The sequence below is a fragment of the Camelus dromedarius genome, chromosome 12, assembly GCF_036321535.1.
Source record: "Camelus dromedarius isolate mCamDro1 chromosome 12, mCamDro1.pat, whole genome shotgun sequence".
Classification (NCBI taxonomy): domain Eukaryota; kingdom Metazoa; phylum Chordata; class Mammalia; order Artiodactyla; family Camelidae; genus Camelus; species Camelus dromedarius.
The window spans coordinates 44,429,723-44,440,913 of record NC_087447.1 but is presented as its reverse complement, the minus strand read 5'-3'; the positions used below and the strand labels follow the sequence as shown (position 1 = coordinate 44,440,913).

The window sequence follows — 11,191 nt, the reverse complement described above, 5'->3', positions numbered from 1 at the left end:
TTCTGATTCAGTCTTGGAAGATTTTACATTTCTAGGAATTTATCCATTTTCCTATGTTATCCAAATTTTTAGCATATAATTGTTTGTAGTCTTCTCTTATGATACTTTTTATATCTGTGATGTTATTATAACTTCCTTCATTACTGATTTTATTTATTTGGGCTTTCTTTTTTTTTTTCTTGATGAGTTTGGCTAGAGATGATCAATTTTATCTTTTCAAAAAAACCCAGCCCTTAGTTTCATTGATCTTTTCTGTTGTTTTTTAGTTTGTATTTCATTTATTTCTACTCTGAGGTTATGATTTTTTTCCTTCTACATACTTTGAGTTTTATTTGTACTTCTTTTTCTAGTTCCTGTAGGTGTAAGTTTAGATTGTTTATTTGAGATTTTTCTTATTTCCTTAGGTAGGCCTGTTTTGCTATAGACCTCTCTCTTAAAACCCCTTTTGCTACATTTCAGGTTTGGAATGTTGTGTTTCCACTTTCAATTGTCTTAAGATATTTTAAAAATTTCTTCTGATTTCTTCAGTAGCTGCTGGTTGTTTAGTAAAATATTATTTAGACAACATGTTTATATTTCTCCTAGTTTTTTTTTTTTTTTTTGTAGTTATTTTGTAGTATTGTTCTGTTATGGCTGGAAAAAGATGTTTGATATAATTTCAGTTTTCTTAAATTTGATGAGACTTCTTTTGTGGCATAGCATGTGATCTATCCTCAAGAATGTTTCTTGGGCACTTGAAAAAAATGTGTATTCTGCTATATTTGAATGGAGTGTTCTTTATATACTTCTTAAGACAATCTTATTTAATGTGTTGTTTAAGGCCTATGTTTCCTTATTGACTTTTTACCTGGATGATCTATCCATTGATTTAAGTGGAGTTTTAAAGTCCCCTACTATTATTGTATTACTGTCATTTTCCCCTTTATGTCAGTTAAAATTTGCCTTATGTATTTAGAGACTCCTGTGTTGGGTGCATATATATTTACAAGTGTTACATCATCTTGTTCTATTGATCCATTTATCATTAAGTTTAATTAGGTCCCATTTGTTTATTTTTGCTTTTATTTCTATTTCTTGGATAGACTGCCCTAGGAGAATACTGCTCAAATGTATGTGAGATAATGTTTTGCCTATATTTTCTTCTAGGAGTTTTATTGTGTTTTGTCTTATGTTTAAGTCTTTAATCCATTTTGAGTTTACTTTTGTGTATGGTGTCAGGGAGTATTCTAGCTTCATTGATCTACATGCTACTGTCCAGTTTTCCCAGCACCATTTGCTGAAGAGACTGTCTTTATTCTATTGTACGTTCTTGCCTCCTTTGTCAAAGATTAATTGACCAAAAGTTTGTGGGTTCATTTCTGGGCTACCTATTCTGTTCCATTGATCCATTTGTCTGTTTTCGTACCAATAGCTGGGTAGAGTATTCTTAGTTGTAGGTTTTTTTCCTTTCACCACTTTGAATAGATCATGCCACTCTCTCCTGTCCTGCAGAGTTTCTGCTGAAAGTCAGCTGACAGTCTAATGGGAGTTATTTTTTGTGTAACTAGTTGATTTTCTCTTGCTTTTAAGAGTCTCTCTCTACGTATAATTTTTGCTATTTTTATTGTAATGTGTCTTGGTGTGGGCTTCTTTGGGTTAATCTTGTTTGGGATTCTCTGTGCTTCCTGGACCTGGATGTCTATTTCCTTCTCAGGATATGGAAGTTTTCAGCTATTATTTTTTTCAGTTATGTTCTCTACTTCTTTCTCTTTATTATCCTTCTTTGACCCCTATAATGCAAATATTAGTATGTTTGATGTTGTCCTAGAGGTCTCTTAAAGTATCTTTATTAAACATTTTTTTCCTTTTTCCTGTTCAGCTTCACTGATTTCCACTACTGTGTCTTCCAGATTGCTGGTCCATTCTTTTGTATCATCTGATCTACCTTTGATTCCCTTTAGTGTATTTTTATTTTAGTTTTGTGTTCTTTTCTTCTCATTGTTTCCTTCCCCCCCTAACTTTTGTTGACATTCTCACTGTGTTGATCTGTTCTTTTCTTCAGATTGTTGAGCATCTTTACGATCATTATTTTGAACTCTTTATTGGGAATGTTGCTTATTTTCATTTTGTTTAACGGCTTCATTAGTGGGCCTGCCTGACTCCCTGCATGGCTGCTGTTGCCTGCTGGTGCTCTGGATAGTGCTAATAGGCTAGAGGGAGGATTCCAAAGTGGAACTTGCCAGCACTGATGTCAATGCAGTGGAAAAAGATCCCCCAAATTGCTGCCACCAGCACCTCAGTCTCCAGAGGCATCCCAACTGCCTCCTGCCTTTCTGGGAAGCTCTGCAAAATCAAGTGTGTCTTACATAAGCACCTTTTAAACTACTGCCTCTATGCTAGAACTTGGAACATGTGAAATTTTGCACATATTCTTTAAGAACAGAGTCTCTGTTTTTCTATAGCCATCTGTCTTTCCCACATCCCTGCTGGTTTTTACAGCTTGACTTTCTGGGGGTTTGTCTTCGCAGTGCAGGAACCCCAGGCTGGGTGGCTTGATGTGTGGCTCAGACCCCTCACTCCTTGGGGATGACCTCTATAGTTATGATTTCTCTCCCATTTGTGGATTGATGACCTGGGAGTGTGGGTCCTGGCTATACCATGTCTCTGCCTTACCTACCTGTCTTATTGTGGCTCCTTTATTTCTTTAGTTGTGGAAAATCTTTCTGCTAATATTTAGGTCATTGTCACAAATCATTCCTCTGTAAATAGTTGTAACTTCTGTTTGTCTGTGGGAAGAGATGACTTAAGGGTCTTCCTACTCTGCCATCTTGATCTTCTGACCATTCTCCCATTTTGAAAAAGAAATCCATTTATTTTACCCATCATAAATCTTATTATGGTATATTAATCCCAGAGGGAAAAATGCTGTTTAAATCTCTTTTAGAAATTGAATATTTAATATTTAGAAAAATTATGCTGGGAAATAATCTTTTACAACATGTGCTCTCTCAGGATTTTCATTAATATCAGTAATAAGAAAAAGCTTAAAGTTCTTTCATTATAAAGTTCTTTCATTAGCTTTTGATCAAGATTTGACTACTGTACTTACATTTCATTTTTTACTTTGCTGAAGTGTTTTACTTATTGTTGCTTTCAATGAATTTTGTGGTCATATTTTTCATTCCTACCATCTATTTAAAAGATTACTTTCCTTGGATATGGTTTCAGTTCTCCTGTAAGTCATGTCTTATACAGCAATAATCAGTACAGTCTTTTAAGGTCTTCACTTCTGAGTGGCTGAATACCTTCTTTTCTTTTTCTGTTAATCTCTTCTGAACCTCATCTCATTTTAACAGTGGGCATTATTCATCTAGGAATACACAAACTAAAAATCCCTGCACCAACCTAAGGTTAGCAGAAGGAAATAAATGATAAAGATCAGGGAAGAAATAAATAAAGGGAAACACTGGAAAAAAAATCATTTAAACCAAGAGCTGGTTTTTTGAAAGAGTAAACAAAATTGACAAACCTGTGGCCAGGCTCACCAGGATGAAAAGAGAGAGGACACAAATAAACAAAATAGAAATGAAAATGGAAAAATTACAACCATCACTACTGAAATACAAAAAACCATAAGAGGACACTCTGAACAACAGTCAACAAATTGGACAACCTAGAATAAATGGTCAAGAGTCTAGAACATACAGTCCACCAAGACTGAATCAAGAAGAATTAGATAATTTGAAAAGACCAATCACTAGAAGTGAAATAAAATCTGCAATAAAGAAACTCCCTGCAAACCAAAGTCCAGGACCAGATGGCTTCACTGGTGAAGTCTACCAAACATACAAAGAAAAACTCACACTGATCTCCTTCTCAAACTCTTCTAAAAGACTGAAGAGGAGGGAATACTCCCAGACTCATTCTGTGAAGCCACCATCACCCTGATACCAAAACCAGGCAAAGACACTACCAAAAAAGGAAAATTACAGGCCAGTATCCTTGATGAACATAGATGCAAAAGTCCTGAACAAAATATTTGCAAATAGAATCCAGCAACACATAAAAAAATGTCATACACTATGATCAATTTGACTTTACCCCAAGGACACAAGGATGGTTCAGCATATGCAAATCAATCAATGTGATATGCCATATCAGCAAAAGAAAGGACAAAAATCACATGATCACATCAATAGATGCAGAAAAAACATTTGATAAAATTCAACACCCATTTATGATCAAAACTCTTACCAAAGTGGGTATAGAGGGAACATACCTCAATGTAATAACAGTTATTTATGACAAACCCACAGTCAACATAATACTCAATGGTGAAAATTTGAAAGCCTTCCTGCTAAAATCTGGAGCAAGGCAAGGATGCTCACTCTCACCACTTCTATTGAACATACTATTGGGAGTCCTAGCCATAGCAATCAGATAAATAAAAGAAATAAAAGGATCCAAACTGGGTGGGAAGAGGTAAAATTGTCATTATATGTGGATGATATGATCCTATATATAGAAAACCCTAAAGACTCCTCACAAAAACTACTAGACTTGATAAAAGTACCTGGCAAAGTAGCAAGATACAAGATTAACATATAGAAATCAGTTGCATTTCTTTACACTAACAATGAAATATCAGAAAAGGAAAGTGAAGAAACAATCCCTTTTAAAATGGCACCCAAAGTAATAAAATACCTAGGAATAAATCTGACCCTGGAGGTAAATGAAAGACTTGTATGTGGATAACTACAAAACATTGATTAGGGAAATTAAAGTTGATTTAAAGAAATGTAAAGATATTCCATGCTCTTGGATTGGAAGAATTAATATTGTTAAAATGGCCATACTACCCAAAGCAATCTACAGATTTAATGTGATCCCTATCAAATTACCCAGGACATTTTTCAGAGAACTAGAACAAATAATCCTCAAATTTATATGGAATCACAAAAGACCCAGAATTGTCAAAGCAATACTAAAGAAAATGAATGAAGCTAGAGGAACAACCTTCTCAGACTTCAGACAGTACTACAGAGCTATAGTAATCAAAACAGAGTGGTATTGGCACAAAAACAGACATATGGATCAATGGAACTGAATAGGGAGCCCAGAAATAAACCCAGAGACTTATGGTCAATTAATCTTTGACAAAGGAGGCAAGAATATACATTGGAGAAAAGACACTCTCTTCAGCAAGTGGTGTTGGGAAAACTGGACAGCTGCATGTAAATCAATGAAGTCAGAACACTCCCTCATACCCTATGCAGAAATAAACTCAAAATGGCTTAAAGACTTAAATATAAGACAAGACACTATAAACCTACTAGAAGAACATAAATCTGACATAAATCTTAGCAATGTTCTCCTAGGACAGTGTACCCAGGCAATAGAAATAAAAGCAAAAATAAACAAATGGGACCTAATTACACTTAGAAGCTTTTGCAGGACAAAGGAGACTCTAAGCAAAACAAAAAGACAGTCTATGGAATGGGAGAAAGTATTTGTAGATGGTGAGACTGACAAAGGTTTAATTTCCAAAATATATAAACAGCTCATACAACTGAATAATTAAAAAAGCAACAATCCAATCCAAAAACGGGCAGAAGACCTAAACAAACAATTCTCCAGTGAAGATATACAAATGGCCAATAGGTACATGAAAAAATTCTCAATATCACTAATTATCAGAGAAATGCAAATCAAAACTACATTAAGTTGTCACCACATAGCAGTCAGAATGGACATCATTCAAAGGTCCACAATGATAAATGTGTGGAGAAAGGGAGGGTGTGGAGAAAAGGGAACCCTCCTACCCTGTTGGTGAGAATGTAGTTTGGTGCAGCCATTATGGAAAACAGTGTGGAGATTCCTCAAAAAGCTGAAAACAGACTTACCATATGATCCAGCTGTGCCACTCCTGGGCATATATTGGGAGGGAAGTCTAATTTGGAGAGATACATGCACCCTAATGTTCATAGAAACACTATTTACAATAGTCAAGACAGGGAAACGACCTAAATGTCCATCAACAGATTCCTGGATAAAGAAGTTGTGGCATATTTCTACAGTGGAATACTACTCAGTGATAAAAAAAGAATGAAATAATGTCATTTGCAACAATGTGGATGGACCTGGAGATTGTCATTCTGAATGAAATAAGCCAGAAAGACAAAGAAAAAATACCGTATGAGATTGCTTATATGTGGAATCTGAAAAAAAGACACAAGTGAATTTATTTACAAAACAGAAACAGAGTCACAGACATAGAAAACAAACTTATGGTTATCCAGTGGAAAGGGCATGGGAAGGGATAAATTGAGAGTTTGAAACAAGTTTTTGCTGTGTAGCACAGGTAACTGTATTTAATATCTTGTAGTAATATATAATGAAAAAGTATATGAAAAGGAGATTGCAAGCTGCTCAAGGGGTTCCTTACCTTAACTCTTCCTTTCCGCATTTCCAACCTCATTCTTCAACATGAAGGCGCTAAGTCCGGTCCGTGGCTGCTATGAGGCGGTGTGCTGCCTGTCGGAACGCAGCCTGGCCATCGCGCGGGGCCGCGGCAAGGGCCCGGGAGTCGAGGAGCCGCTGAGCCTGCTGGACGACATGAACCACTGCTACTCGCTTCTGCGCGAACTGGTACCGGGGGTCCCGCGAGGCACTCAGCTTAGCCAGGTGGAAATCCTGCAGCGCGTCATCGACTACATCCTCGACCTGCAGGTGGTCCTGGCGGAGCCGGCTCCTGGACCCCCAGACGGCCCGCATCTTCCCATCCAGACAGCCGACCTCGCTCCGGAACTTGTGATCTCCAGCGACCAAAGGAGCTTCTGCCACTGACCTGGCCGTCCTGGCGCCTCCAGAACACAGGTGCTGGCGCCCGTTCCGCCTGGGACCCCGGGACCCTCTGCGACCGGAAGCCCGAGGGCATGGATGGGCCCCAACCTCGCCCTGCCCACTTGACTTCCCCAAACCCCTGCCTCGAGGCTGGACTTGCGCCCGGGAGCGAAGGACTGTGAACTTGGGTGGCCTAAAGAGCCAGAGCTAGCTCTGGGCACCAGCTGGGCAACCTCCCCCAGCCCCCCCCCACCCCCCCCACCCCCCCTCAAGTTTTAAAGACTGTCTTTCAGAATATGGAGGTGTGTGTGTTGAGGAGGGTGGCTGCTCTCCAAACTCTGCCAAGGCAGCGGTAGAGCTGGTCTTCTGGTCTCCTTGGAGAAAGGCTCTGTTGCCCTGATTATGAACTCTATAATAGAGTATTTAGCTTTTGTACCTTTTTTGCAGGAAGGTAACTTTCTGTAACCACGCAATGAATATTAAACTTTTTATAAAAGTTAACTTTTTGCATAATAAACAGTTTAAAAAAAAAGTATATGAAAAGGAGTATATGTATGACTGAAACATTAGTCTATACACCAGTAATTGGCACAACATTGTAAACTGGTTATACGTCTATGTAAAAATAACTTTAAAAAAGAATGTAAAAAAAAAGTCAACACAAAATAAATATGGATGAAAGGCTTGAGCAGGTACTTTGTAAAAGAGAATATCCAAGTAGTCATAAAACATGAAAAGATACATGATGTTCTTAGTCATCAGGGAAGTGCAAACAATATTGAGACAATACTACATACTCCAGAATGGCTAAAATAAAAAGACTATTAATTGTAAAAGTTGGTGAATATGAGAAGCAACTGGAACTGTCATATATTGCTAGTAAGGGTCTAAACTGATACTGCCACTTAAAAAATTAGCTGGTATTCTCTATTGAAATTGAAGAGATACATAGATATATAGATATATTATAACCCAGAAATTCTCCTGGTAAAAAAAGCTAATGGAAATATATGTATAAAAGCAACAAAACACATGTACAAGCATGCTTATTACAGCAGTATTTAAAATATGACCAAGCTGGAAAAACCCAAATGTCTTTCAGTTGTACAGTGAATAAATAAATTGAAATATAGTCATACAATGGAATATTATACAATAAGGAAAATGAACTAGCCACAGCTTCATTTAGTAACAGAGATGAATCTCATGAACAGTATTGAGTGAAGGAAGCCAGACACAAGCAACAAACTGAATCATTCAGTTTGCCTGTTCAAAAACAGAACTAATCTATGGTGTTGAACCTCTGGAGTAGAGAGTTACAGTAATTAGAAGAGGGTATGTTGTGGTGGTGAGGGATTCTGGGAGGTTGGTGATGTTCTATAACTTGTCCTCTGTAGTGGTTACCCTGGTGTGTTTGTTTTGTGAAAACTCAGTGAGCTGCATATGTGCAATCTGTATTTTTTTGTAGTATAATTGTTATTTTCCATTTTTAAAAAGTGAAAAATAACTAGCCACATCTTTTATAGCCTTCTGATTCACCAAGAATTCTTTCTTTCTGGCTGTCTGGTTGAGTATGGTATTGATGAATAAAGACACCCTTCACCCTTAAATATATATTTGTGATCTCATCCTCAGAACTTGTGACTCTGTTGCCTTACATGGCAAAACAAACAAATAAATAAAAAAACTTTGCAGATAGGATTAAATTAAAGATCTTGAGATGAGGATGTTATACTGGATTATCCAGTTAGGCCCAATGTAATCAGAAGAGTCATAAGAGGGGAGCATGAGGGTCAGAGGTAGCATGATGTAGTATGAGAATAACTTGACTAACCACTGCTGGCTTTGAGGATGGAAGAGGGTTATGAACCTAAAAAGGAGGGCAGCCCCTAGAAACTGGAAAAGGCAAGAAAATGGACTTTCCCTTAGAGCCTCCAAAAGAAATGTGGCTCTGCCAATAATTTATGTTTAGATCCATAAGACCCAATATTGGACTCTACACCTCCAGAACTGTAAGATAATTAATCTGTTGTTTTAAGACACCAAGTCTGTGGCAATTTGTTACAGCAGCTGTATGAAACTAACAATGGGTTATACATTGTACCTGTCAGAGTACTTTGCAAATAATAGCTGCTTTGTAAGTGTGTGCTGAATGAATGGTCAAGCTTAAAAGATGTGATTCTTAAGTATGATGATGAGATTTTAGAAATAAATAAGGATGTCTCTGAGAATTCAAAGCCAGCATGATGTGCTCTGATCAAACAGGTTTTTTTTTTTTTTTTTTTTTTTTCCCCCAGTTTCCCTCTGATCTCCAAACCTCCTTAAACTTTCCAGGCTAAAGGTCTGGGGGTGAAGTAAAACGAGTACAGGTTTTGTAGTCATCAGACACAACAATATTGGAGATGAGGATGCAGATGAAGATGGCATGATTGGGGCTTTTTATTCCATGAGAGACATCTATTTGTAAAGAGGGAGATTAAAATTTTTTTTTATAAAAGAAATGTGGAAAGAAATAAGATGGAGGTAATATTGGTCTCTGATATCCCATAAGGAATTTGCCATGTGTCAGCTTTAAGATTCAGCCACAGAAATGTAGCACATTATGGTAAAGTAGAGAGAAGTGCTGGGGTTAAGCATAACAAAGATGCCCTGAGGTTTTGTGTGCTGTGGATGCTCAATTGAAACCTAGTGGGCTGCCTTAGGCCTACCCTAGCAGAGTGAGTTGACTGAACCATCACGTGGTGTGGACTGCTGGGCCAACTTTTAGAGTGGAGGATGTGGCAATAAACTCGGGTTCTGCAGGCAGCTGGATCCTTGGCACAGTGTCAGCAATTCAGGAACATTGACCCTGCCAAAAATCTAGACCCCATGTTAACTAGGCAATTTAGCAGTGGTATCCTGCAACATTATCAGTGATTAGGTGCACAGACGTGAGTGCTCCAGAGACCAGCAGGTGGCAGCCGCCACATCAGGAAGAACCAGCATGAAGCTAGAGTCCCTTCTCAATGCCAGGAGTTTGGGAGCACACTCTTTCCACCCTACTTTGGGGAGACTCAGGGGAAACAGAGGCTTTCTGAGTGATTAAGCATTATTTTATCCAATAGAACCAAATGCTTTCTAAAAGTATATTTAAATTGTCAGATTGTATTACGTTTAAAGTAGATTGAAACTTTAGCTCATTTTTTTTTCTCCTGCTAATCAGTGGATGGGGATTTGGGAGGGATATTAATTATAGACTAACATAAGGAGAATTAAAATACTTCTCTACATCATCTGAATTGATGAAGCCATTCAGATTTCTTCCTGAATAAGCTTTTTTGGAGAAGAAAGAGAGATAGAGAAGTACATAGCAACTTACCTTTCTCTCTTCCTCTCCTCTCTCTTTCCCATCACCGTTTCCTGGTCTGTCTCTGAGTTTGGAAAGTTGGGAGGGAATTTAAACTTGCAGCCATAGCACACTGACTTCTATGTGATTCTGTCTTCTCTTTCTTTAGGACAGTGCTCTGCAGGCAGGAAAGTTTCTAATAAATATCCCCATTCAGTAGGTACGAGACGCTGTGCTAAATACAGAGTATATAAAGATGAAAAAGCTATCCATGGCCTGCGCACAGGGAGCAGGGGGAATTGAGAAATAGGCATTTAAAACAAATGGTTATTACGAAGAAAAAGGAGCCAAGACTCACTTTTATACTGACTCTTTCTAGACCTGTGACTGTGAAGCCATCCCTAACCCCCAGTCAGTTATATTTTGTTCATCTTTTGCTCACATTTCCACTTTGCATTTCTATGCCACTAAACGCATTTTATTTTGTCCTGTGCTCATGTTTCTCTACTAGTTTGTGTATGTCTTTGGGACGAGATCTATGTCTAATTCACTTTTATAAGGCTTTGGGTCCTGGCAAAATTCTAGATACACAGAAATGTTGAAGGTGAAAGAATGTCACTCAATCTCAGGTTGTTCAAAGATTTTAATTGCAATGCTATGTATAAGTAGTGAACATTTTGAAACCTAGTTTTCTACCAGTAGAGACCTAGTGAGTTACATAAGAGGGCTGTTGTGCCGGCATTAAACTTAATTATTTAAATAGACCAATATTGTTGATCTCAAAAGACGTCCATAGTAGGTTTTGAGTGGAAAAGAAGATTATAGGAGAAAACATATACTACACATTACCATGTATGCAATTTAACTGTGTCTGTATGCCAGGAAAGATGATCATAAAAATGTTCACAGAAGTTAATCTGAGTGGTGGGATTTTGTGTGTTTTTAATTTTCTTTTTTATATTTTTCCACATTTTGGTATTTTTTTTAAAGGAATAATTGTTATTTTAAAAATATAGAACTTAAAAAAAATTTCATCAAAATCTG

General features: G+C 37.5%; 1 protein-coding gene across 1 annotated transcript; it reads left to right on the top strand.

Moving 5' to 3' along the window:
* Positions 1-6,447: 6,447 nt before the first annotated feature.
* LOC105097983 (DNA-binding protein inhibitor ID-3-like) lies at positions 6,448-7,388 on the top strand. Its single transcript, XM_064492616.1, has one exon. The coding sequence runs from the start codon at positions 6,466-6,468 to the stop codon at positions 6,823-6,825; it is 360 nt and encodes a 119-aa protein (XP_064348686.1). The 5' UTR covers positions 6,448-6,465; the 3' UTR covers positions 6,826-7,388.
* The last annotated feature ends 3,803 nt before the right edge of the window (positions 7,389-11,191 follow it).

Excerpts from the sequence above, each read along its gene's own strand:
- LOC105097983 (XM_064492616.1), top strand. The coding sequence starts at position 6,466 with ATGAAGGCGCTAAGTCCGGTCCGTGGCTGCTATGAGGCGGTGTGCTGC.